The sequence below is a fragment of the Panthera uncia genome, chromosome A2, assembly GCF_023721935.1.
Source record: "Panthera uncia isolate 11264 chromosome A2, Puncia_PCG_1.0, whole genome shotgun sequence".
Taxonomy (NCBI): Eukaryota; Metazoa; Chordata; class Mammalia; order Carnivora; family Felidae; genus Panthera; species Panthera uncia.
This window is the reverse complement of record NC_064816.1, coordinates 12,642,500-12,669,689: the sequence shown is the minus strand read 5'-3', so window position 1 is coordinate 12,669,689 and position 27,190 is coordinate 12,642,500. Positions and strand designations below refer to the sequence as shown.

The window sequence follows — 27,190 nt, the reverse complement described above, 5'->3', positions numbered from 1 at the left end:
CACTGTGCTGTGCAGAAGGTACCAGACCCAAGTGCAACTGCATTGATGCCGAGTTCTAGAACAGGTGTCACCCACGGCGGCAGCGGGGGCGGGGGAGTTGGGGGGGAGTCAGCAGAGAGGTTTACGCCTGGGGGGAAATAGCTAGGAAGGGGCACCAAGGCTCTTCTGCACAGAGAAGGGGGCTAGGAATGTTCTAGATCTTGATCCAGACGCGGGTGACGCGAAGGTGCACGTGCGGAAAATTTCGTGGAGCTACGCCGACGCGTTCACTCAAAGTATGTATGAGCAACTACAATTTCTTGTTTGTTTGGGTTTTGTTTTAAGGGAAACGCTCAGATCTGGGAAGGTTGGCATCTTTTTATCCAGGGAATGGTGGAGAAGCCTCTCTTCTTGTTTCCTAAGCTTGAGGGAGAAAACTCAAAGTCTTCCAGAGGCCAGGTCTGGCAAGTTGGGCGACCAAAATATCAGGGGGTATTTCCCCTCCGGCAGCGGGATGAAAAGCTGCCGTCCCCCACCATCCACATCCCAAAGCCCGGAGGGATTTCCAAAGATTGTTTAATTGATTTTTCTCCTATTTAGATGCAGATCATAGTGTCTGGGGCCCAGGAATTCAGACACACGGCTTTGTGTCCACTCAGCCCCGTGAAGGCTCCTGTCTGAAACTCGCACAAAGCCAGACACACAACGTCCTCAGAAACACGCTGTTTCCTTTTTGTCTGGGGCTCCAGGGAGCGGGTGCAATGGACAGAGCCCCGGACACGCTTCCATCTGCGGTCCCGGGGACCCCGTCCCTCTGTCCCGCTCAGAAGGTGGGGTGCCCATTTTTTTAAAAAGGAAAGTCGCCAAGATTTTGAGGTCTATATGAGGGGTGGCATCAGAGGTGGGGGGCCCCCCAACTAGGGGTTGATGCGTTGAGGTTTTAACTTGGATTTTTCTCCAAAGTCAAGGCTCTGGAGTGAAAAGCAGGGGACGCTTTAAATCAAGCAGCTAATGGGCTAGGATTAACATGAGTTTGGCTCCGGCCTCTGCAGATCTGATTTATATAAGGAGAAAACGTTTCTCTCTTTCTCTCTCCCCATTGTTCCCGTCTGTCTCTCCAAATGCCCCATCTGACAAAGAAACTGGAAGGCTTTGCAGGCTAACAACCTGTTCAGGATAGTGGGAAAGGCACCCCCCCCCCCAATATGCAGCCTTCTCCTCCCCCAGCTGCTGGGAGGCAACAGTGAAGGTCATTATATCCTCTCAACAAGGTTAATACATCCCCCCAACATCCCTGCCCGGTCACCCCCAAACCTGGTTGGGGCATGGGGTACCTTTGAGGCAATTGCCATACTAGTCTCCTCACCGTGTGACCTCAGATAACTCTCTCTGGGCCTCAGTTGCCTCATCAGTAAAGTGGGCACACGAATAAGTGCCCCCAGCCATGCAAGGGGTTGTGGGGGAAACTCAGAGTGCTCGGTGCAGAGCAAGCCGACAGGTGCAAGTGACAGTGGTTCCCATGTGGAAAGAAGAGTGTATCGGGCATAAACGTTTTGCAGGAAGCTTCAAGGGAGGCGTTCTCTTCATAGATTCCTTCCCTTCTTTGGTGCCATATATTTCCAGGGGGACCCCAGCCCCAAGCCTGATTCCTACCCTCCGGATCTGAGTTACCTGCACTGCAATCCAGCTGGCATTCACAGTGTGTTCCCCAAAAGGGCCAAACCCTGCAAAAAAAAAAAAAACAAAACAAAAACCAAAACAGGGAAGTCAGCGTATCACCACCCAGTGATCTTCTCTAGCCTGCCCAAGGTCAGGCTGCTGCCCCGCCTGGGGGAACAGGGATCTTCGAGAGCACCTGCCACGTGGGACAATGTCAGGGGGCCTGGTCCTGTGTTCTTGGGTGCACCCAGGGGCCTTCGGAGCACCCCCTCCTTTCTCTGCTCTTAACCGCTTTTAACTGTCCTTTCTTGTCTTCACCGTCACCTGACTTTTGTGCCCAGCAAGGGGCCAGTGGCCTTTTGGCCCAGAAAGGGCTGGCCTGTTCCCCTCGTGATTTCCTCCACTATGCCCGACCCCCTTCTACAATTATTTTCTCGCCGTCTTTGTGCAGAGCCTCTGGGCTCCGTGAACCACCACAAAGTAAGGAACAGCACTTAAGGGATGCATGTGGGTGTCTCCCAGGACAGGCTGACGGGACACCACCCTGCCACCCTCCTGTCCGCTTGCTCAAACTCCAGCCCCACTTACAAACCAAGAGAGTCCACCTGAGGATGCTCTGCACGCACTGTGGCACTCGGCCTCACCGCATCCCCCTTTCAGCCAAGGCTGCTTCCTGGGCCCCTTTTACAGGAGGGAGACTAAGGCACAGAGAGGTGAAAACAGCTGCCTAAGGTCACACAGCCAGAAGGCAGAAGAGCTGGGATTTTAAACCAGATTCATGAGAGTCCACAGCTCTTCTACTCTGATCACCCTGTCACCCTGCCTAAAAATGAACACCCCCAAGAAGACTGAGGGTCCCAGGTGGTGTCAAGGCCCCCACCCCCCGGAAGGGATGCTGTGTCCTGGAACAGCAGGCTCCCCCCCCCCCGCAGTGGGGGCAGCATTTCTCTACCCCCTCTCTCCTCCTTCATAGACTAAGTATGAGTCTCAGCTCAGCCACCTACAAACAGGGTGACCTCTGTGAGCCTGTTTCCCCTTTGCCAAATGGAGATGGTGAACCTATCGTGAACTCATGCAAGGAAAAAGTCCACTCCGGTGGCTCCCTGCATAGTGGACACGAGAGGAACAAATAACCAGATACAGGAGGGCTGCGCGGGTGGGGGTGGGGGTGGGGGTGGGGCAGTGACCCTCGCCCCAGTTACACACATCTGCTGAGTGAGTGCCTTCTTCTATCTTCCTGAGAATTCCAGGCCCAGCCTCACCCTCCCGGGTCCACAAACCACTTGCGTGAACCTTAGCGGGATCTCCTACTCTGACCCCTCCAGACAGAGGGTCAAAATGACCCCCCAACCAGAGGCCGGCGGAAGTTGACGCCCACGTGGCCCTGAGGCGGAGTCTCCTCGAGGAGGAACAAGTTAAGTTTCAGGGAGTTGGTGACAGCGGGGAAGGACTCACCCATAAACAGCCCGGGGCGAAAAGATATTTGACTCAGCCGGTCCTGGCGATAACAGGGACAGCGGCTACCCGCTCGAGGTCCCCCGACTTCCACCTGCTCTTGCCTCAGGAGAGCAGCCCCCTCTTAGCGCAGGGCTGGGGGAGCACTGGCTGCCAGGAGGTTCATTTGTCACTGGGGCACTTCCTGCCCGCAAATTGGCCTTTGTCCCCTGGGGCCGTGGGTGGGGACAGGCCCGACCTCGGGAGGGGCAGGGATAAGTCCAGTCCTGCCCACCAGCCGGGCAGACAGAAGACAGGTGCCCAGAGAGCCACTGTCCTCACCTGGGGAAGGAAGGACGTCCGAGGGGCCTGCTCCGCGCTGGGCACTTGACCGGACCCCCACGCCCTTGCCTGCCCCGACCCCTGACAGGGGGAACACAGGGGCGCTCCTTCTTCACTTTCTACGTGTTGCGCGGACTGAGCTGGGCGATGACATCTTCCAAACCTAAGACGACTCCTAGCACCTGCCCCGCCCGGCCACCGCGCCCCTCCCGACCCCGCCGGCTCTGGAGCCGCCCGACCCGCCCCTGCCCGCGGCCGCTGTCACCGCGGCCGCCATCAGCGTACCCGTCACCACCACCGCCTTCCTGGGCTGCTCCATGACGGGCTCAGGCTGCGCCTCGGACCCGCTCCCGTCGGGACTGGCGAGTCCCGCAGCCGCCGCTGCCCCCGCGGCCCGGATCCCGCGCCGCCCCGCCCCCGGCCCCGCCCCCGGCCCCGGCCCCGCCCCCGGCCAGGCCGCTCGGCGTGCGCGCCCCCGGGTGCCAGACGCTGCGTGCGCGCCCAGAACCGAACACTCACCCCCGGAGAGAGCCCAACTCCCCGCCTTCCCCGGCCTCAGTGTCTCCACCTGAGTGATGGGGACAGTTCGTCCTGTGCGGCGTGGCCGCTTGAACCCACTGAGCGCCGCTGTCTGCTCACGGCTGTGAATTATCTGGGTCCCCTCCCCGCCACCTGCCGGTAAGGCTCCGTTAGTCGCTGCGTTTTACAGAGGAGGAAACTGAAGCATGGATCCTAAGGCCACTCGACTAGAGCCTCCTGGAGTCCCAGAAGCAGCCTGCGGGCCAGGAGGTTGGGGGGGGGGGGACGAAATAAAGCGAAAGCCCAGCACCACAGTGCGGCGGTGCAGAGCCCAGAGGTCCTCTGCAGGCTCCTATGTTGCAAAGAAAGAAGGTGATGTGGCTCCGCAGACCTAGGCTTCCCCTCTCTCCGTCTCCCCAACACTTACCCCACTTCTAGCCCCAACAGCCCTCCAAGGGCCTAGCAGCGTCCCACCCCAGGGCCTTTGCACTTCCTGTTCCTGCTGCCTGGAACATGCCCTGCCGGTATCTGCGAACCTAGTTGCTTCTCTTCCTTCAGGAGTCAGCTGCACTTCACCTCTTCCTGGGTGTTCTCTTTGCCCTCCCTGGCTGAGAATCCCCTACCCGGCCCCTCACCCTCTGTGAGTAGGTCCATCTCCTTTCCTTGCTTGTCCTTCGTCCACAGTCCATGATAGACTCTACTTTTCTGATTTATTTCCCATTTCTTCTGACATAGGGATTAGAACTTCCAGGTCAGGAGCTTGCCTCCATTACAGCCATGTCCCTGCACCCAGTATGTGCCTGGCATACTGTAGGTGGCCCACTAATGATCATCATCAGAGACCAGGATTTCTCCAAAAACTGCCAGAGAAAGCTGAGTTTCTGGCCCCATCATCAGAAAACAGGGCTAGACCTTGGACTCGGGTCGCTGACATCTCATTCCAAGCAGCCTTGGCACCGGATTAGCCTGGGTGCTGACTCAAAGGCCATCCGCCTCTGGCCCCAGCCTCAGAATACCCAGGGCAGAGCTCCTCGGACTGGCCTGGAGCCCTGATTTGCAAGCTCAGACCAGAGGTCACATACTCGGTGGCTATTTTGGTCTCTGGCAGCTTCAGGTACAATTCAGAAAATCTGAGAGCCGGCTTGCACCAGCTGTGCGGACAAGAGCCAAGCCAAGTGGGAGAAGAGAACGGAACAAAAATCTCCCCACGATCACGTTTCATAACTCAAACATTGTCAGAAGTGTCTGCACATGTTGCTAGAAGCCAGGGTTGTGAAGGGAGGGAAGCCACATCACTTGCCCTCATCCCAAAGTACAAAAGGAAGGAAACCTGTATGACATCCAGAGTCAGCGAAACTGAGTCACACGGTACTGCTGAGAGCGAGTGGAAGAAAGGCCCAGCAACACCAGGGGATAGATGAAGAGGCAGGGAGAAATGGAGGGCTCCTTAAAAAAAAAAAAAAAAGATGGTGGGGGGGGGGGGGGCAAGATAATTACATTGGAAAGCCAAGCCCTAAAGCGCTGCTGTGGAAAAGCTTGGCAGTTCCTCAAAAAGTTAAGCATAGTGATCATAGGACCAGCAATTCCACTCCTAGGTATAAACTCAAAATAATCGAAAATAGGTGTTCAAACAAATACTTGTGCGTGATTGTTCATGACAACGTTTTTCAATTGCCCGAAGGTCTGTACAAACAAATGTTCATCAATTCATCAATGGCTGGACAGGGAAACAAAATTGGCCCATCCATGCAATGGAATATTACTCAGCCATAAAAAGGAATGAAGTTCTGATCCAGGCATGGATGACTCTTGAAAACATCGTGCCTGGTGAAGGAAGCCAGTTACAAAAGGCCACGGAGGGTATGATTCCACTTATAAGGAATACCCAGAACAGCTCTGTGCTGATGGTGTGGAGCCTGCTGTCAGAATTCTGTCTCTCCCTCTCTCTCTCTCTCTCTCTCTCTCTCTCTCTCTCTCTCTCCCCCCCCCCCCCCTCATGCTCTCTTTGAAAATAAGTGAAAACTTTAAAAGTAAATGAATGAACGAATGTTCAAAAGTAAATGAACGAACGAACGAATGAATGAATGATTGGTAAGAGGGATGGTGTTTCATTTTGGGGTGATGAAATGTTCTGGAAGTAGATAGAGGCGTTGGTTGTACAACATGGTGAACGTATTTAGTGCCAATGAATTGTACACTTTAAAATGGTTTAAGGGGTTTTATGTTATGTGCATTTTATCACAAAGAGAAAGAAAAGAAAAAAAGAAAAGATCAGGGGCACCTGGCTGGCTCAGTCAGTAAAGCATGAAACTCTTGATCTCTGAGGGTAACTTTGAGCCCCAAGTCCAGTGTAGAGCCTACTTTAAAAATAAACAGGGTCAGCTGGGTGGCTCAGTCGGTTAGGCATCTGACTTTGGCTCAGGTCATGATCTCTCGGTTCGTGAGTTCAAGCCCCGCATGGGGCTCTGTGCTGACAGCTCAGAGCCTGGACCCTGCTTTGGACTCTGTGTGTCCCTCTCCCTCTGCCCCTCCCCTGCTCTCACTCTGTCTCCCTATCTCTCTCTCTCAAAAAAAAAACCAAAAAATAATAATAATAAGTAAACGTTAAAAATTTTTGAAATAAAAACAAATTAATAAATAAAATATTTACAAAGAAGAGGAAAGAAATCCAGCGTAGAAGAATTTATGGAATAAAAAGCAAATGTTCAAGAAAGAAAGAGAAACACAAATGTGTTTGCAAATGCAGAAAATATCTCAGGAGGGAAAAACAAGAAATTGATGCTAGGGCCTCTTGGGGAGAGAACCGGGATGGGGGTGGTGTGTGAAAGTGGGAGTAGAGGGGGAACATCGCCAACAGCTTTTGCACCCCCAACACACATCACCTACAGGTTTGAAAGTAGAGTGTTTCTGTGAAACCTTTAGTAAGCAGAAATGGCAAAGAAGCATCTAAATTAATATGGAAAAATTTTTTTAGCATTCCCAGACCCCCCAAAATAACCTCTTAGGCTTTTCTGATACCTCAGGACACATCTTGTTTGTGTGTTTGTTTTAATGTGTATTAAAATTTTCAGAGAGAGAAATAGAGATCCTGTGCACAAGAAGGGGAGGGACACCGGAGAGAGAATCCCAAGCAGGCTCCACACTGTCGGCACGGAGCCCGACGCAGGGCTCGAACCCACAAACTGTGAGATCATGACCTGAGCCGAAGTCCGAGGCTTAACTGTCTGAGCCTCACAGGTGCCCCAGGACGCATCTTGTTAAGGGAATGAATGACTCAGTCGATCGATCGATCGACCAACCAACCAATCAAAATAAGACACAGACGCTCACAGCCACAGGCGGGTGCTCTGGTGGCTTGACGTTGTGACGCTGAGTGTAGTTCTCGGAGAAGGAGCTTGGGGCTTCCACTCCTGCTGCCCCGGATGCACGCCGCCTCTATAAGGACTCGCTGCAGAACAGTCGCTAAACCTTCCCATTTCTTTCGGTTACGGAAAATGGATACTAAGGAGTAGGTATTTCATAAAAGCAAGTGGCATAACGTGAACTTTTGAAAAGTTGGGGATACCTGTACTCCAAAATAAATCCAACACGGACACTTTTCCTTTTGAAAAAAATGCCACTAGAGTTTTGGGGTGTGTGTGTGTGTGTGTGTGTGTGTGTGTTTTAATTACACCTAACATAAATTTTACCATTTAAAAAAATTTTTAACATTTATTCACTTTTTGAGAGGCAGAGCGTGAGCAGGGGAGGGACAGAGAGAGAGGGAGACACAGAATCCAAGGAAGGTTCCAGGCCCTGAGCTGTTAGCACAGAGCCTGATGTGGGGCTGGAGCTCACGAACCGTGAGATCACGACCTGAGTCGAAGTTGGACGCTTAACTGACTGAGCCACCCTGGTGCCCCTAAATTTTGCCATTTTTAAGCGTACAGTTCAGTAGTGTTAGAAGTACATTCAGGGGCGCCAGGGTGGCTCAGTCAGTTAAAAGTTTGACTCTTGAGTTCGGCTCAGGTCATGATCTCACCCGCAGTTTGTGGATTTGAGACCCTCATTGGGCTCTGTGCTGACAGAGCAGAGCCTGCTTGGGATTCTCTCTCTCTCCCTCTTTCTCTGACTCTCCCCCCCCCCGCCCCAAAAAATAAATAATCATTAAAAAAATAATAAAAAATTAAAAAGTACATTCACACTTTCTTGCAAGTGGTCCTTAGAACACTTTTTATCTTGTAAAACTGAAATTCTGTCCCTATTAAACACTAACTCCCCATTCTCCTCCCCCAGCCCCTGGCGCTCACCATTCTACCTTCTGTCTCTATGACTATGACTGCTTTAGGGACCTCATATAAATACAATCATACAGCCTTTGTCTTTTTGTGACTGGCTTATTTCAGTTAGCACAGTGTCCTCAAAGTTCCTCCGTGACCGTGGCATGTGTCAGACTTCCTTCCTGTTTAAGGCTGATAATAGCCCATTGTATGAATACCCCACATTTTGTTTCTCCATTCATCCCTTCGTGAACACTTGGGCTGCTCCCACCTTTTGGCCGTCGCGAAGACAGCAGCTATGAACACGGGTATACAAGTATCTCTTCGACAGGCTGCTTTCGAGTCTTTTGGTCACTCAGCTTTTATAACTTCTCTTTTTGAAACAGCTGAAGACTAATATAAAGTTGCAAAAATAGCATTTCCATGGACCCTTCGCTCAGCTTGGCCCCGTAAAATGGTCCATCTTACTAAACTATTGCCAAACCAGAAATTGACATCGATAGGATGTAATGGACTCAGTACCGCACCGAACTTCTCAGAGTTGTTGAAAAACCAAGTTTCATTTGTAAAGAATTGTTTCCGTGCATTAGCGTGGATGACAATGTGGTCACACAGAATAAGGGGGAATCTTTTTTTTTTTTTTTTTCCTTAATAGAATGGGATATGTGTCTTTCCTTGTTGTTCATGACCTGAGCAGTCTTGAGGAAGACTGGCCCGTGTCCTGTGGGGTACCCTCCATCTGGGTCTGTTTGATGTTCTTGCTGTGATTAGAACGGGGCTGTGGGTGTTTGGGGGAGACCGGAGAGGTGAGACGCCCCTTTCGTCTCATCGTAGCAGGGATCCCTAACATCCACACAATTTCTCATAGTGGTGTCATCTGGGTCTCCTGTGGCTGCCATAACAAATGACCACAAATTCAGTGGCTTAAAACAACGCAAATCTCTTCCCTCAAGGTTCAGGAGGCCAGAAGCACAAAACCAAGGTGTCCCTAGGGCCATCTTCCCTCTGGCGACTCTAAGGGAAGATCTTTCATTGGATCTTCCAGCTCCTGGGGATTCCTCGACTTATGGTTGCATCACCCCAAACTCTACCTCTGTTTTCTCGGTGTCTCAAATCTCCCTCTGCCTTTCTCTTAGAAGGACATCAGTCACTGGGTTTTGGCTCCACCCTAAACCCCTGACAATCTCATCTCAATACCCTTAACTTGATTAAATGTGGGAAGCCTCTTTTTCCAAATAAGGTCACATTCCCAGGTTCCGGAGTCAGGACCTGGACGTGTCTTTCGGGGCCTGCCATTCACCCCACTGTGTGTGGCAACTGTTACATGTCTCCACCGTCAAGTCACTATTTTCCCCTTTCTCTGCTCTGTTCTTTGAAAGTGAGTCACGGAGCTCAGCCCACCCTTGGCGATGATGGTGAGGTTACATATAATTTTTAATGAATGGAAAATATTCCGTCTAGTGGGTGAACCGAAGTTTATGCAACCAGTCCACTGCTGTTAGACCTTGATGTTCTTTGTGTTATTTTACAATTGGCAACGTTGCTGCAAGGTCTTGGCATAGAGTGGTTCCCTTCCTTTGCAAGATCTCCTTGGTATAAAATTTTGGAAATGGCTTACTGAAGGACGTGACACGTCTGTGGATTTTGAGACCTAATTGGCCAACAATGCCAATGTTTTCCCCACTCGAAAGGAAACATATGTGTACCAGTTTTCACCACCACTTTGACAGCATGGGGTCTTACAATTCTTCAACCCCCCCCCCCTTTTTTAGTGTAGGGTAGAGTGTTTTTGTTAATTTGACAGATACCTTGACCTTTACTCTTTAGGTTTCTGCTGTCAGAAACACAACTTATAATTATTTTATTTTTATTTGAGGGGTGGGGTGCAGAGGGAGAGAGAGAGAGAGAGGGAGAGAGAGAGACGATCCCAAGTGGGCTCCACACTCAGCACAGATCCCCACCCTGGGATCATGACTGGAGCTGAAATCAAGAGTCCACCACTCAGCAAAGACACCCAGGCGCCCCCCAGAAACACAATTTAAAGTAGACTGGAAAAAAAAAAATAGCATTATTGGTTCAAGGGATAAGGAAAGAGGAGGATTTATGAAGCATCAGGTACAGCTGGATCCAGGATTAAATACGGCCAAGATTCTGAAGTCGAGATGGGGAGGTCTGTACTTGACTCCCGCTCGGGTTCTGCCGGTTCAGAACCATCCCGGGGGAGCCTTCTGATTGGTTGAGCCTGGGTCACGTGTCCTTGATGAAAAGCAGGAACTTGGCTGACAGCAATAAACAGGGGCCTACAAGTCAGAGTTGAGAAGGCTTAAGTGGGCAAGCAAGCAATGACAATGTGACACAGACTAGGTAGTGATTCAGTGCCAGCTACTGAAGTTCAAAGTGTAAGAGAAGGGACGATTCGATTTGGGGGGCTATCACGGAAATGTTCGCAGAGCACCTATACATTAGTGCACCTTATGCCAACTGCCGGGGACCGACTCCAAACTCCAAGAGAATTAAGCAATAAAGGACAACATTTTGGGCTAAGTGGAAAGTCACACTGCATGGCTTCAGGTACAGCTGGATCCAGGGGCTCACACCATGCCTCCTTCCCCACACGGTAGCTCTTGTGGAGGTTGGATTCACCATGCAGAGAAAGCATCGTCCAGAAAACCAATCCTAGTCTTTCACTGTGTCACTTTTAACAACCTCCATGGAAAGCTCTCTTGGCCAGCCTCAGCATCCCTCCCAAGGGAGATCCTAATTAACCTTGGCTGGTCACATGCTCCTCCTTTAACCAATCATGATGGGCCAGGGGGATGGAGCCTTCTATTCTGCCTGGCCATCCCTATGTTAAAAGGGCCGACAACAACTGCAGTGACTGCAGTCTGCCACACGGGGTCACCCAAGCAGAGTTTTCAAGGATGAACAAGCGTTTGCCAGTTGGGCCAAAGAAGAAACTGTAAGTACAGAAGTCGAGGAAAATCAGAAAGGAGTGTACCAGCCTGTGATTTTCTTCCTATTTCCACCACCATGCTGATGCCGAGACAGTTCATGGTACCGCAGTTTCTGTTGTTTACCTTAATCAGCCTTTTTAACATTGGCAAACAAGGCTTGGCTTGTCATTCTAATCCCTCTAACCCAGTGGCGTATCACTATTAGTCACCTACCAGTGTCCTGCACACAACCCAGACCCCACCAGCACCCAGGCCTAAGCCAATGCTAGAGAAGGCTTGAATATATACCCCAGCTGCCCTGACCCTAGGTGGAATCACTATTAAGACACCAGCTTTTCTGCTGTCTCCGTGAGGTCTCCAGCTGGACTCACCCCCAGTTGCTAGACTACTGCATTGACTACCCATTGGTGCCCCCTGCAAGGATCCTACCCTCCCTTTCTCAGTCTCCGCCTCCAATAGGGGTTTCCTGGGGTCACCCTCTTGATAGGCTATGTGCCCTTGAGTCTTCAAGGTTGGTTTCTGGGGGTGGAAGGACCCCAAGCTAAGGCTTGAAGGACAACTGTTGATTCAGCGCTCCCAGGTGCCTGGCACTTTATGTGGCTTCCATATTTTTTCAAGCCACACAGTAACCCTGGTTGGTAGAGATGATTATTTCGGTTTTTAAGGAGGAGGGGAAAGGGAATAACATGCCTGACTCAGCTCATTTATAGCAGCGCTGGGCACCCAGATCTCCCTCCCTCACCAGGTCCTAGAGGGGAGATTTTAGTGGGAGGTGGCTAGGCCTATGTGTTCCCATCTTTTTCTGCTCGGGTCTCTGAGGCCTGATGCAGGGGAATTTTTATTGAGAACGTGAGCGTCAAGGCCTCCCCAAGCAGGCTCCAGGAAATATAGGGCCTTCTTAGCTGGAAGAACTTGGCCCTGGTCTTGGTAAGAAAGGCTCTCATGCCAGTGCTGACACTCAGGACACCTGGAAAAGAGTAGTCACTGGAGGAAGGCACCTACTGCTCACTTACAAGCTTGAAGGTCAAAGCAGAGGAAGGAACCCTTGATGGTCACCCAACTGAGGCTCAGAGAGGCACAGTCGGGATTCCAACCTACCAAAAGACGTGCCTGGGGCGAGGCTCAACTAAAATAACTAAAATCAGAAGTGTAGGAGCCCTAAGGGAGGCATTAGACACAACCCAATAACCACGAAGCCTCAATTTCTTCCTTTGCAAATTGTGGCAATATCCGGCTTTGCCCACAGCGCGGAGCCCAGGAGAGCAACGAGAGTTTCACCTGCGCATGCGCCTTTACCCACAAGGCCACTGGCGCTGGCGCGCGTGGCTCCGCCCCTTTTTCAGCACTCACGTCGACACTTTACGGCCCTCTCTCGTATTCCTCCAGCGAGAACACAGCCAACCTTGTCCCTCTTGTCTAGCCGACCCCTCCCTACTCCACGTTGATTGGTTGCTCTTCCCTCGAGCCCCGCGCTGACTGGCTCGCGTCGCTGCCACTTCATTTCAGCTTAGTGGCGCGCGGCAGGGCGGCTACCGGCAGGAGCGTGAGCGGCGGCGGCGGAAGTGGTCGGCTAGCCGGCTCCCCGCCGACACCATGGTGAGGGCTGCGCGGCTGCGAGGTCTCTCCGGGAGGCGGGGGACGCGGCCGCCGAGCGCCTTCGGGGCGGGCGCTGAGGCAGGGGCGACGCGGAGCTAGCGTGCAGCCAGGGCCTCGATTCTGCCCCCCGGCCGCAGACGAGGGCAGGGAGGTCTCCCAGGGCACCCAGCACGTCGCTCTCAGGGAATTTAGGATTGGACGAACGTGTACTCATAATACGTCTGCCTAGCTGCAGTCTTCCCACCTTGCAGATGGGGAAACCGAGGCCTGAGAGAGGGGACCCGGCAAAGGGTCCGGTGAACGCCTTAGAGTGAGTTCGGGCAGGGAGTGGCTCCAAGTGCATCCGACCTAATCTAACTTCATATATTGGAAAGGTGGAGCGACAGAGGGCCGATCTGAGTTCTCAAATTAAGCCAGTTCTGAGACTTTCAAGACCTGCAAGGTTCTTAGAATGTTAGCACAAGTCTTCTGTGCCACTCGTTTTCAGGCTGAAAAAAACCGGCCCATAGAGGAGATTTGCCTTCTCCCTGGATCACACAGGATGTCGTTTCTGGAGAAAGGGCATTTTGAACCACGAGTGGAATCACTGCACCCTCCCAATTCACTGAAGGAGAAACTGAGGCCCTGACCGGAAACCTCTCCAGAACCATGCTGCTCTCGGGTCTGGAAGTTCTGGACTTAGGCCAGAGAGTGCCTGTGCCTTCAGTGTATAGACAGGGAGGTGCGCCTGGCTGGCTCAGTTGGTAGAGCATGCGACTCTTGATACTGGGGGTGTGAGTTCAGGCCCCGCGTTGGGCGTAGAGCTTACTTTAAAAAAAAAAAAATGCGTAGGGGTACTTGAGTGGCTCAGTCTGTTGAGCGTCCAACTTTTGATTTTGGCTCAGGTCATGACCTCAGGGTCATGGGATGGAGCCCCGTAGCTGAGGATGGAGCCTGCTTTGGATTCGCTCCCTCTGCCCCTCTTTTTGCGTGCTCTCTCTCTCCTTCTCAAAAAAATAAAAAATTAAAATGTGTGGACAGGGAAGCAGGACCACACAGAAATTCAGAGCCAAGCCTCCTAAGGAGAGTGCCTAGCCCATCAGCACCAGTCACCCTGAGGGTTAGGGAAGGCTTGCACTAAATACTGCTGGCTGTTGCAGGAATTGAGAGAAGGGAGTGAGGGCAGAATTGACCTGAGGGCATGGGCGGAACCGGAAGTTTCCTTCCTCAGTTAAGCTCCCTGGAGGCAGGATCTTTGACTTTTATCCCTGATAAGTTGTTGCCTGAGCCTAGAACCCTGCTTGTGGAAAGACTTATTTTTTCAGCCTGAAGAATGTTCACGAAGGGACAAGGCATGACACACTGCCAGTTCCCTGTGGTCATGGTGGGGCCGAAAGCAGGAGGTCTGGAGGGTGGATCCATGACAGCTTCCTGAATTGGGAGCCTCAGGAAGCTGTCAGGTCTAGCCTTAGATTGGTTTAGACCTGAGAACCAGACCCCAGACATTCTGAAAAAGCCTAGAGGAAGGGAGGCTCTTTTCTGAAGCTTTTGACTTTCCCAACTCCGGATGGCCTTGTCTCCCCCAATGGTGTCCTGCCCTGTGCCATCTCCCTGGTCACCTTCAAGAACTTCCCCACAGAGTCTTTTAAGTTCTCAGGGATCTTCCCCTTCCTCCAGCCTCTGTCTCCGGCTCAGTTTAGGGATAAAGATCTGGAAGATGGCAAGATGTGGACACTGCTCCCGGCCATTGCAGCCTTGGGGGGACTGTTCCGATGCCACCCCTCCCCATCTGAGCCTCGCCTTTTCTTATCTGTGGGGTGGGGCAGTTATTCCACCCACACCGGTTGCCTCCCTGGATGATGTGTGCGTTTTCTTGTGTATTTGTTCAGCAAATATTTACTGAGTCCCTCTCAAGTGCCTGGCTCCAAGCTCGGTACTGGACAAAGTCCACACCCTCTGAGTTTTCCAGTCTAGCCAGGGAGACATAATAAACAAGATAATTAGAGACTGGCTCTGTCCTATAATGGAAGCAGCAGTGGGTGGCCCAGGTGGAAATCTCAATCCCTAGACGAGGTTATTATGAGGGCTTGGCCAAGAGCCTTAGGAAGTGATATGGGAGCAGCTACCAGCCTGGGGAAGGACAGCTCAGGCAGAGGGAACTTGGGGAACAAAGGTCGTACAGCACAAATGGGTGTGGCTTGTGAGAAACCGAATGGTCCAGTTTGGCTGGAGCTGGCTTGGCCTTGTGACCTGCCTGGGGACTGGATGTGCAGGGGAGTGCTGGGAACAGGTTTTGGTGCCTTCTGTGTCTCAGACGCCTTCTCAGCTGCTTTGTGAATAGGGCACTGCCAGTGACAGCCGAGGAAGCCGTGGCTTCTCCAGGGCTGTGCTGCCAGTAGCCGGGACAAGGGAAAGGCCAGCGCCGGCATAGAAGCCTGTGCCTGGGTGGCTCGGTTAAGTGTCAGGCTCTTGATTTCGGCTCAGGTCCTGATCTCACAGTTCCGTGAGTTCGAGCTCTGTGCTGATTGGGATTCTCTCTCCTTTCTGTCTGCCCCTCCCCCGCTCACGCTCTCCCTCCCACTCCCTCTCTCTCAAAAATAAATAAATAAACTTAAAAAAAAAAAAAAGCAGGGCACCTGGGTGGCTCAGTCAGTTGAGCTCAGCCTAGGTCAGGATCTCACGGTTCATGAGTTCCAGCCCCACATCTGGCTCGCTGCTGTCAGCCTGTCAGTGCAGAGGCTGCTTCGGATCCTCTGTCCCCCTCTCTCTGACCCTCCTGACCCTCCCTCGCTTGTGCTTTCCCAAAAATAAATTAAAAAGAAGGTGCGTATGCTGTAGGAGGACCCCTGTGGGTCCCCTGCTGACGGACATCAGCTTGCTTTCATGGGCTTTACCAGCATCTTGCTGTGTGTCCCTGGAAGGTCCCTCCTGCTCTGGCCGCTGGTCCCTCATCTAGAGGGGCCTTGGCTGCACTTCTCTCTGCCTCTCAGTGCTGAGTCCATCTTCCTTTATGCCTTCCAGGGCCAGCCTGGCCCTGCCCCCTCAGGTAATCTGGGAGGAAGACCCGAGCGTGTCACCCTGGTCCACATTCCCATTTTGGACACAAGACAACAGGCTTGCCCAGGAAAGCCTGAGGCTTCTCCACTGTAAAAGGTGACCGAGGCTCGCGGCCCCGCGTGGGAGTCGGAGCCTCCTGTTTTTCCATGGCTCTCTGCACCTGGGCACCATCGCACAGATGAGGGCACAGATGCTGCAGGTTGTCTCTTTGGGGCCCCAGCCTGCTTGCCCGCCCTCCTCTCAGCAGCCACCTCTTCTCCACGTGGCCCCTTCTTCTCTTGCCCTTCCAGGAAGCCAATACAGGAAGTGGGCTTGGGCCTGGCTTCCTGCCGGCGCTGGACCTCCCCTGGGCAGCCCTTCGTAGAGAAGGTCTATGGGATGTGGGAATCCCCACTCAAGTCTTTCCACTGGGCCCCCCTGTGGGGGTGGAGGGCCATTTCTGGCCTCCGGTTGCCACCGCCTGGAGAAGCAGCTGCCCTGCGTTGGGAGGGTGAGGGCAGGGTACAGTGAAGCTCCCGTCCCCCCCGCTGAGGCAGTGTCTCATCCGTGGGACCCTCGGTCCGGAACCTTCATCTGGCCTTGCCAGATGGCCTGTCATTGAATCCCGGACCCAAGCACTGCCACCCGAGGTCACCCTCCTGGAGACCGAGAGGCAGGCCCTTAGCATGGGGGTCGTGATTTGTGCACCCAAAATGAGAAGAGCAGATTTTTTTTTTTTTTTAATAATCTTGAAAACTTTGGGTGATATTTCAAAGAGTGCATCTTTTATTTGCCGTCACTTGTAGTAATGACAGATTTTTTTCTGGAATGTTTCTTCCTCCTACCTGATGGAGTGCTCTCTGAAAACCTAGCTCAGACATAGGCACCTTCGATCAAGGCTGACTCCCAGCTGCTTGGCTGCCCTTTGAGGCGTGGGCTCGGCATGAACTGCCTTCCAGCAAATGGGGTCAAGCCAGGCTCTATCTCTTACTAGCTCTATAGTGCCCAGCAAGGTCCTCCGTCTCTAAGCCTCAGTATCCCCATCTGTAGAGTGGGTGTGACAATAACCTCACTGAGGATGAAGTTGAAGGAGCTGCATGTATTCACATGGATGCGTCTCAGAGACAGCAGTTGAGTAAAAAACGCGACCAGCAGTAGGACCTGTGTGCTGTGATGCTACTGATAAGCATGGAGGGCTAAGCCCTTTCCTGTCGAGGGTGTAAATATATGCAACGTGAGTTATAAAGAAAGGCCCTTGGTCAGCCCCGAGACCAGGTGACTGCTGCCTCTGATCTTGGGCAGGAGGGAAGTGTTCGAGATTTTACCACACCGGGAGGCGGCTGTGTGTCCTGGGGTTGGGCAGCGTTGGGAGCACGTGTCTTCTATCGGGGGGTGAGGGATGCAGGCTCTGGCAGATTTGTGAGACTGGAGTCCCGGCCGTGCCCAGAGGCCAAGGCTCCTTGGTGCTGATCAGACAGACAAGTCACGTGCCTTTGTTTGCCTTACAGCTTCCCTTGTCGCTGCTGAAGACTGCTCAGAATCATCCCATGGTGAGTCCATGTGGGTCGGGGGCAATGAGTTTCAGTGGGGGCCAGCCTCAGAATGGGGGTGGGGATACTGGGCAAAGGGTGAGGCAGACCTGCCCTCCTAACCCTCTTCTGCCTGTGTCAGGACCTGGGTTAGTTCTGCTGCTTATAAAAGTAATACATGCTTCTTAAAATGTCGAACACTGGGCCACTTGTGTGGCTCAGGCAGTTCAGCATCCGACTGTTGATTTCGACTCAGGTCATGATCTCACAGTTCATGGGATCGAGCCCTGTGTCGGGCTCTGTGCTGACGATGCAGAGCCTGCTTGGGATTCTCTCTCTCTCTTGCTCTCAAAGATAAATAAACGTTTAAAAACTTAGGGGGAGAAAATGTCAAACACTATGGGGCACCTGAGTGGTTCAGTGGGTTAAGTATCCGACTCTTGATTTCGGCTCAAGTGACGATCTCAAGTTTTGTGGAATCAGGCCCCAGGTCAGGTTCTGCGCTGAGTGCGGACCCTGCTTGGATTCTGTCCCTCTCTTTCTGCCCGTCTTCTGCTTACACTTACACACACACATGCTCTCTCTCTCTCTCAAAATAAATAAACTTTTTTAAAAAATGTCAAACACTAGAGATACATAGAAACTAGAAGCTCCAGGGGCACCTGGGTAACTCAATGAGTTAAGCATTCGGCTTCAGCTCAGGTCATGATCTCACGGCCCTTGAGTTCGAGCCCACATTGGGCTCCATGCTGACAGCTCAGAGCCTGGAGCCTGCTTCAGATTCTTGTGTGTCTCTCTCTCTTTGCCCCTCCCCTGCTCATGTTCTGTCTCTCTCTCCTTCAAAAACAAGTGAACATTAAAAAAAAACCTAGAAGCGGGGGCGCCTGGGTGGCTCAGTCGGTTAAGCGTCCGACTTCGGCTCAGGTCACGATCTCATGGTCCCTGAGTTCGAGCCCCGCGTCGGGCTCTGGGCTGACAGCTCAGAGTCTGGAGCCTGCTTTGGATTCTGTGTCTCCCTCTCTCCCTGCCCTTCCCCATTCATGCTCTGTCTCTCTCTGTCTCAAAAATAAATAAAAACGTTAAAAAAAAAAAATTTAAAAAAAAAAAAACAAAAACCTAGAAGCTTCTCTTCATTAACCTTCCCAGCAGATTAACTGTATCTTTGATATATGCACATCTACACTTTTTTTTTTTTTTTTTTTTTTTTTTTTTTAAGTAGACTCCTGGCCCAACTGGGGCTCAAAGTCACAAACCCAAGGTGAAGAGTCACATGCTACACCTACCGAGCCAGCCAGGTGCCCTGCACATCCAGACTTTTAACATACGTGTATAAACATGAATGTGCTTTTCAAAAATATACATGGGATCACATAACACGTGTTTTTTCCCTAAATGACTTTTGCCCATAATCATACAGTGTGTGATATACGTCAATATATCCTGTTCTCTCTTTTTTACTGAAATATAATTCATAGACAGTTCAATCTTTTTTTTTTTTTATGTTTATTTACTTTTGAGAGAGAGAGTGTGTGTGTGCATGCACAAGCAAGCAAGGGTCAGAGAGAGGGAGACAGAAGATCCAAAACAGATTCTGTGCTGACAGCAGAGAGCCTGATGTGAGGCTGGAACCCATGAACTGTGAGATCATGACTCGAGCCGAAACCGGCAGGTGAACTGACTGAGCCACCCAGGCGCCCCTGAACCTTTTTTTTTTTTTTTTTTTTTTTTGAAGTTTTTACTTAATTCATTTATTTATGCAGTCTCTACACCCAACAAGGGGCTCAAACTCACAACCCCGAGATTAAGAGTCACATGCTCTTCTGACTGAGCCAGCCCCGCGCCCCTACAATTCAGCCTTTTAACACATACAACTCAGGGGTATTTAGTACATTCACAGTGTTATAAACAACCACCTCTGTGTAGTTTCAGAACAGTTTCATCACCCCGGAAGGAAACCCCATCCCTGTTAACAGTGACTCCCCTTCCCCCAGCCCCTGGCAACCACTAACCTGCCTTCTGTCTCTATGGATCTGCCTCTTCTGGACGTTTCCTAGAAATGGGATCATACACTGTGTGGCCTTTTGTGTTTGTCTTCTTTCACTCTGCATGATATTTTTCGAGGTTCGTCCACATTTTAACGTGTATCCGGGCTTCGCTCCTTATGGCCATGTGATACTCCTTTGTATGGACATACCACAGTTTGTTTATCCATTTGTCTGCTGCTGATGGACATGTGGGTGGTTTCTATTTTTTGTCTATTTGGGATTGTTTTGGCCGCAGTGACATTTGTACACTCGTTCTTGCGTGGATGTTTGTTTTTATTTCTCCTGGGCAGGTACCTGAGTTGATTCTTTTTTTTTTTTCCCCGAGTTGATTCTTTTTTAAATGTCAGCATATTTTCAGAATGATGTGCTACTACTTGTGTTTTTCCAAAACACATTAAAATATACGAGTAAGGGGGCGACCGGGTGGCTCGGTCAGTTAAGCGTCCTACTTCAGCTCAGGTCGTGATCTCACGGTTCATGAGTTCGAGCCCTGCGTTGGGCCCTGTGCTGACAGCTCGGAGCCTGGAGCCTGCTTCGGATTCTGTGTCTTCCTCTCTCTCTCTCTGCCCCTCCCCTGCTCATGCTCTGTCTCTCTCTGTCTCTCAATAATAAATAAATGTTAAAAAAAATAAAAAACACAAAATAAATAAAATTTTAAAAAAAGAAAGCTTTAAAAATAAATAAATAGGGGCGCCTGGGTGGCTCAGTTGGTTAAGCGTCCGACTTCGGCTCAGGTCATGATCTCGCGGTCCGTGAGTTCGAGCCCCGTGTCGGGCTCTGTGCTGACAGCTCAGAGCCTGGAGCCTGTTTCAGATTCTGTGTCTCCCTCTCTCTGTGACCCTCCCCCATTCATGCTCTGTCTCTCTCTGTCTCAAAAATAAATAAACGTTTAAAAATAAATAAATAAATAAAATAAAATAAAATAAAATAAAATAAAATAAAATAGACGAGTAAGTAAGCGTTGGATGGAAAAAGACTTTCCAGACCACCAAAGCTCACACATGTGCCATCAAAGAACACCTGCCCCTGGCACACCTGCCCGGACCAGCTGAGGTGTGCCTTCCCAGCTGTCATGAATCAGTGGCCACTGTTCCCCAAACCTCACTGGTTCCTTTAAAGAAAGATTTGTAGAGGATTTTTTGTGGGTTTGTTTGGTTTTTGTTTTCTGTTTTTTTGTTTGTTTGCTTTGCACAAAAAAATTGGTCTCGGGGCACCTGGGTGGCTCAGCCGGTTAAGCGTCCGACTTCGGTCCAGGTCATGATCTCACGGTTTGCGGGTTCGAGCCCCGCATCGGGCTCTGTGCTGACGGCTCGGAGCCTGGAGCCTGCTTCAGATTCTGTGTCTCCCTCTCTCTCTCTCTCTGCACCTCCCCAGCTCATGCTTGCACTCTGTCTCTGTCAAAAATAAATAAACTTTAAAAAAAAAAAAAATTTGTTTTGGTTTCATCGTAGAAGTCTACGATGCCCAGCAAAACATACAGAGGATGTAAAACATGTCGCCTGTAAGATGGGCCACTGAGGCCGGGGGTCAGGGGGTGGGGGAGTGGGGGGGTGTGTGTGTGGACCATGTTAGGCACCATGTGCTGTGGCTACTGGGTCCCAAGAGGTGCTGGGATGTGTCAGAATGAGGCCCGGGCCATAGTCCCGTAGCTCTTAGAAGTAGGGCTGCGCTTCCCTTGGGGCCCATGGCTGACTTGGGGCCGTTTCTTTCCAGCTGGTGGAACTCAAAAATGGAGAGACGTACAATGGGCACCTGGTGAGCTGTGATAACTGGATGAACATTAACCTTCGAGAGGTGATCTGCACATCTAGGGTGAGCGCCCTCGTGCCCTGAGTCGGCGCCCACTGCCTGGGGGCCTTCTTCTGGCACAGCCGGTCAGGCAGGGCCAAGCTGGTATAAGATCTGGGGCTTATAGAGCCTCAGCGCCCTCAGGGGAGTGAAGGCCCCTCCCTGCCCTTGTGGGATGACATCTGCCAGGTCATCCCGCCAGGGTAAGGCTATGGAAGAAGTCGGGGCTTAGGAAGGGCGGGGCCCGAGTGACTGGTCCAGGTGTGGTGGGGGCAGATGTGCGGGCCTCCAACTCCACCTAGTGCCCCGGACTTTGCACCTATGGGGATGCTGCCCCATCCGCCCACCTCTGGTGCCCATCCTAAACAAGAAGGACTTAGGCCTAGGGGGCACTTCTGGCTACAGATCCCTAGTGTCCAGGTAGGGCGGTGGCCTCCAAGGCAAGCCTGACCTTCCTTGTCAGCCTCTGCTGCCTTTGGTCCTGGTTGTGTATATCTCTCGCCAAGCAGGCCAGGGTGATGTGGCCATGGGATATCCAGGCCACCAGGGGGCGAGGGCAGCCCTGTGGCCCTGTGGACTAGGAAACTTGTTTACCTCCCAAGGCCTCAAACCAGGAAGTACAGGGCCAGGAGGACCCCTGGATGGGCCAGGACTGGGGGTCTAGGGTCCCAGGCCTCCCCAGCCCTCAGGATGACCCACAGAGCAATGAGAATGATGATAGTGGTGAAGGCAGGGCTCTCTACTGCTAACCTGTGTTGGGGTTTGCCAGGGCTTTCCTTCTGCCTTGATTCCAGTCTCCATCCCCCTTTTGGCAACAGCCCCCTATGTTACAGGGGAGGAAGGTGCAGGGGGACCATCCAGAATGGGGCTGTCTTGAGCCCGTGGGCAGGTGCCCTGAGGCTTGCCATCCCAGAGTACAGCAGAGCACTAGGCAGCCCGTCTTGCCCCTGGGCCGTCCTCCTGGATGGTTCACACCCCGGCAGGCAAACTGGTAAGTGTGACCGTCTCCCCTCACCTGTGTGGCTCTGTGCCCTGCTTCTTGTGATGGTGCACTGTGGGAGGTGTTCCGCTAGAAACTTTCTCCGGGTTTTCATGCCGCTCTTCTGGCAGCAGGTGTCTGGGCAGTTCCAGTGTGGCTATAGCAGACGCTGTCACAGTGCATAGCCAAGCGCGTGGCCAGTCGGTCTGTGTCCACTGCTGGGGCCTGGAAGCAACCGCCAGTTCTCAGGGCAAGGTCAGCCTTGACCTCCACCGCCAGCAGAGATTGGACATGTGGGTCCTCCTGGGTCGTCCTCCCTTTGTATCTACTGGTTGGAAAGAGAGGCCGGTGTGAGGTTCAGTGTCACTTGGGCTCTCCGGCATCCTCATCTGTAAACATGTGGTAGCAGCACCTCCCTTGGGCAGCAGGCAGCATGGGCAGGATACAGACACCCCAGGGGCCAAGAAAGCACTGGAAAGCTAAGGTTGGTTGGAGGGTGGTTTCAGCTCATGCTGCTCAGCTCTTGCCAGGGAATGCAGAGTAAGCTCTGGTTCCTGCAGGGAGTGTGCTGGGCCCAGCCCATCCTTGGCTAAGGGAAAGCTGAGCCCTGAGCAGCCAGTCCCAGCCCTGAGCTTCCATGGAATCATTCTGTTTCTGTCAGGCTGTACTTTGCATCCCTGCGGACTTGGCCCCTGGCCTACCTTTCCTGGGAGAGGAGTGCCCCGAGACCTCATGGGATTCCTGTGCGGGTTGGGGGCTTGTGCACACTCCTGGGAAGAGTTGGCCCCCAGACATTCCTTTTGGCCCTTAGTTTTCCATTTGTCATGTTGAGTACTTCTACTGGGCCAGACCGGCCTGACCCAGGCACTGCTGGGAAGTATTATGCATGAGGACTGGGGGTTTCAAGGAGGCTGGGAAGCAAGGCCTGTCGGGGGTCAGAGTTAGCCAGACATGGAAAAGTAGGAACAGCATGTGCAAAGTGCTAGAGGCAAGAAGCCCACTGTGTGTTCCAGAAGTTTCCATCTGGAAGGCACGTCATCGAGAGCTGAGAGAGGGCAGCCAGGGTGGGGCTAGATCTCAGGCCCTTGGGAGCCACACTGAGGAGTTTGGACCTTGTCCTTGGGCCAAGGGGGCCCTGATTGGGTTCTGAGAAGGGAAGTGTCTTGGTCTGATTTCTAGGGATGTGCAGGGAGGAGAGGGCTGCCAAGACTTCTGGCTCAGGGTACCAGGGGTGGGGCTGGAGAACTAATCTGAAGGAAGAGGCCCTGGGCTCCTGCCCAAGGGCAACAGGAGGGGGTGTGGAGCAAGGCCTTGTGCTGGTCACAGGGTACGGGGCGGGGGGGGTGGGGGAGGCAGTTGACATCCTAGGACCTGCAGCGTTGGCATTGCTCCGGAGTCTGTGACTTTGCAAGCCTCCTAATCTCTCCAGCCTTAATTAGCTCCTCTGAAAACTGGCATCATTGGTTGCCGCCTCTGGCCAGCCTTGCCACCCCCTCCCGCCCTCTTCACCGGTCACACAGAGTCTCTATCCCACTTACTTGTGTCCCACACCCAGCTCAGAGCCTGTCAGGAGACATGTGGATGAATGAGTGAGTCAGGGCAGGAGGAGAGGGTTCCAGAAGGTGGGTTCTAGAAGGCTGGGGGCAGGAGAGTGGAGGGGCTGGGCCACGGCCGGGCTGTGGCAGTGCCTGGTACGTAGGGCCACAGCCTTCTCTGGGCTGTGGGCCGCAGGTAACAAACCCTGTCCCACACAGGAGGACAGGTCGAGAATGAGGAAGCTATCTCATGTGATCCCCTGACTCTTCCTGTATAAAGGGATACCAAGGGTCTGGAGAGACTCCACTGGAAAGCAGCTCCCCCACCCCCACGTCAAGTCCAGGACTGAGAACTACGCAGGGGTGATTGCAGGTGCAGGGAGGCTAGGACTGTGGCCCGGGTGGGAATGGGGACATGAGGGACAGATGTGCCCTGGCCATCTGCACCCCCTCTGCAGGGACTCCCCGCCCCATGCTCCCCAGATCTGAGACTCCCCCTTCTCTCACACAGGATGGGGACAAGTTTTGGCGGATGCCCGAGTGCTACATCCGTGGCAGCACGATCAAGTACCTGCGCATACCTGATGAGATCATCGACATGGTCAAGGAGGAGGTGGTGGCCAAGGGCCGTGGCCGCGGTGGCCTGCAGCAGCAGAAGCAGCAGAAGGGTCGAGGCATGGGGGGTGCTGGGCGAGGTAGGCCTTTCTCTCCCCTCATTCCCCCCGACCCCTCCAGCTGGCTAGGCCACGGGGTCTGCCCGGGCCTTGCCGCTGAAGGGTGGCTGCAGCACGTGTCGGCCATCCCGTCCCAGTGTTGACATTCTTGGGTGGTGCCGTCACGGTGCCACAGGCCTGGCTCTGAGCCCCCTACACAGAGCTGGGGGTCATGACTCACAGGGCTCTCCTGGTGCTGCTGTTTGCTGCCTGCCCCAGCCCCACAGGCCCAACCCAAGGAGCATCGTGTAGTCCTGGTGGGTGGTGCTGACCCCCCTCCTCCCCGACCTGGGCCCTTCTGCCTGGCAGCAGTCATCGGTGCTCCCTTAACTCTGGGTCCAGCCCAGCCGACTGATGCGGTGCCCGTGCGGACGTGGGACTTGAGCCCTCGTCTGATGCCCACCTGTGGGTCCTGGCAGGTGCTCTGGGCATGGCGAGGCACCTCCCCGGCTTCAGTTTCCCCTCTGCAGAGAGTCTGGGGGCCCCTGCCTCACCAGGCTGCTGGTGAGAATCCCAGCTCAGGGCCTGGCGTGAGACCCTTCCCTGCTGTCTCTCCTTTACACAAGGAAGAGTTCATGCCTTTTTGATCGACTCCCCTCACCCTACCCCCAACCCCGGGATTATAAATCTGGCTTAAAATTCAATTTGTTGTGCAGTCAGCTGGGGCCTGAGCCCAGAGGCCATCTGCAGGACCCCCCCCCCCCCTACTCACTCCTCTTGTTGGAGGGCCCTGGCTTTGTCTCTTCCATCTATAGGGGCCTTCTGTGTGCCAGGCCTAGGTCCCGCCCCCCTCTCCCCCCCGGGGGGCTCACAGGCAGGGCCAGGACGGACAGAGTCAGCCCGGCTCCCCGTGATCGTCAGGAGTGAGCCAGAGGGAGGAGGCGGAGAGGGCACTCCAGATGGAGGGTTACCGAGGCCTGGGGGTGAACTGGGCCTTTTCCATACCTGGGGGCTGGCTCTTTGTGCTGGGGGCCACCACTGTTGAGTGAGCTGCCCAGAGGAGCAGAGACTGAGGGAGGAGTAATTCCTTGGGCCACTCTGAAGAGAGAGGCCATGGGACCCTCAGCGGCAGCTGGAAATCTCACGGTGTGTGGCAGAGCTGGTCTTGCCCGTGAGAGGTGAGGAGAGGCAGCTTCTGCGGGCATTGGCGTCAGTCCCTGTAGGGCCCGCTGTGGGTTTGTGGCGGAAGGGAGACTGGGGGCACCTTTCTGTGTCCCCATGCTGCCCTGGTCCTTCCGGGTCCTCCCTGGGTGGGGTTGTGTTCTATCCCTGACTACTCAGCCTCCTACACAGCTCCTACCTCGGGCTCCACATAAAATGTCTTAGAAACACAGCCCCGTCACTGGCCAGCGGGGGTTAGAGGGCAGAGAACTCCCTTATCCCCGCCCCCAGGCTGGACACACAGAATCTCCCAACGGTTTCTCTCCTGGGCAGAGAGGAACTCTGGTTTCTCTCTGGGTGTGGGCGGTGCCGGGAAAGAGAAGCCTGGGTCCTCAGAGCTGGGGGCCTGTGCCCCTCCCCCTGGGCTGAGTGCTGTCCCTGTTCGGGCTCTCGCTCCCCTCCTCCTGGAAGCCATCTGGCTCTGTCCTTTTGATGACTCCCCCCTACCCTGGCCCCGGGCCCTCTCCCAGGAAGCCCGCCCCAAGCCCCAGTGTGACTGGGAGCTGACCTCTGTCCTCCCTGCCATCCCTCGTACCCCTGGGGACCTGGTCTTGTCCCTTGTCAACACTGAGAACTTTCTGGAGCACCACCCCACATCTCAGCTGGACTTCCAGACCTGGCTCTGCTGCAGCCCCCTCCTCTGTCTTCACAGGTGTGTTTGGTGGCCGGGGCCGAGGTGGGATCCCAGGCACAGGCAGAGGTCAGCCGGAAAAGAAGCCGGGCAGACAGGCGGGCAAACAGTGAGCCGCCCCTCGTCCCCCCGAGACTGAGCTGCCCCTGAGCATCTGTTGCCGCTCCCTGACGCTGCGGTCCTGCTCTCCGATTCGGGAGTGTGTTCAGAGCAAAAAGAAGAGGCAGGTGTTGGGGAAGAGCCCCCGTCCCCCCACCGTCTGTCATTTTGTGATCCTTTTTACGTAAGCCCCCCCCCCCCTTTATTTTTTAAAGCCAGCAGTTCTACAGTTGGATATGTTATTTGGTGTTTTTGGTTCTGTGATGCCGCAGCTGACTTGATTCCTGGAAGATTCTGTGTTTAGTATGTCTTTAAAGCCCTCGCTCTTGTTTTGAGGGCGGGCGCTTTCCAAACAGGCTTATTTTGCATTTTGAGTTGGATCCTCCTGTGGTGAACAGACCGGAGGTTTTTATTTTAAGCTGTTTGCACTGAGATTGACAGCCTTGGGAGTTTCCTGAAACACGGACCTCAGAACTGCCTTTTGAAAACAAATACGTAGGAACGTATGCCGCCACAGAAGCTGTTCCTGGGACGTTGCTGCGCCCTGCCCCTTTGCCTCCTCTCTCCCTGTTTGTGTTACAAAAATAAAAACAAATACAACTACCAACTGCAAATTCCTAATTCCTTTTGAGCCACTGGGCACATCTAGAGTGTGGTATCCTCAGGAAATCACAGCCCCATAAAAGAAGTTTCCTTTCGAGGGTTGCTGCCTGTCTCGCCAAGGGGAAGTATTTCAACAGGACACTGGTTCCGTGTCCCATGATGTCCTTTTAAGAAAGAGGTGGCTGTTGTCCGGGCAGTGGGAGTGGCCCTCCAGCACCAGGTCTGCCCGTCATCCCTGGGCCCCTTTGCAGAGAGAGGTGATGCGGGGAAGGGGGGGAAGGGAAGTCCCAGGGAGGAGCCAGCGTGATGCCCACGCAGCCCATCCTTTTGCCACCGGTGTCCTGCCCTCC

General features: G+C 53.3%; 2 protein-coding genes across 4 annotated transcripts in view; one reads left to right on the top strand and one right to left on the bottom strand.

The window, feature by feature from the left end:
• The window catches only part of PGPEP1 (pyroglutamyl-peptidase I), a 32,996-nt gene extending 29,171 nt beyond the window's left edge, over positions 1 to 3,825 (bottom strand). Inside the window, exons 1-2 of the mRNA XM_049640261.1 lie at positions 3,700 to 3,825; positions 1,651 to 1,703 (exon numbers count right to left, since the gene is read on the bottom strand). Coding sequence (XP_049496218.1) covers positions 1,651 to 1,703; positions 3,700 to 3,733 — 87 coding nt within the window. The 5' untranslated portion in view covers positions 3,734 to 3,825. The remainder of the gene's footprint in view (positions 1 to 1,650; positions 1,704 to 3,699) is intronic.
• On the top strand, positions 144 to 26,844 carry LSM4 (LSM4 homolog, U6 small nuclear RNA and mRNA degradation associated). Of its 3 annotated transcripts, none has more exons than XM_049640263.1 (5): positions 144 to 275; positions 17,266 to 17,307; positions 21,045 to 21,143; positions 24,145 to 24,328; positions 26,160 to 26,844. In XM_049640263.1, exons 2-5 carry the CDS (start codon positions 17,305 to 17,307, stop codon positions 26,249 to 26,251), a joined length of 378 nt encoding a protein of 125 aa, XP_049496220.1. In that variant the 5' UTR covers positions 144 to 275; positions 17,266 to 17,304; the 3' UTR covers positions 26,252 to 26,844. The 3 variants fall into 3 exon arrangements, with proteins under 3 accessions (XP_049496220.1, XP_049496219.1, XP_049496221.1); XM_049640262.1 differs by lacking the exon at positions 144 to 275 and adding an exon at positions 12,641 to 12,742; XM_049640264.1 differs by lacking the exon at positions 144 to 275 and adding an exon at positions 12,819 to 13,052.
• The last annotated feature ends 346 nt before the right edge of the window (positions 26,845 to 27,190 follow it).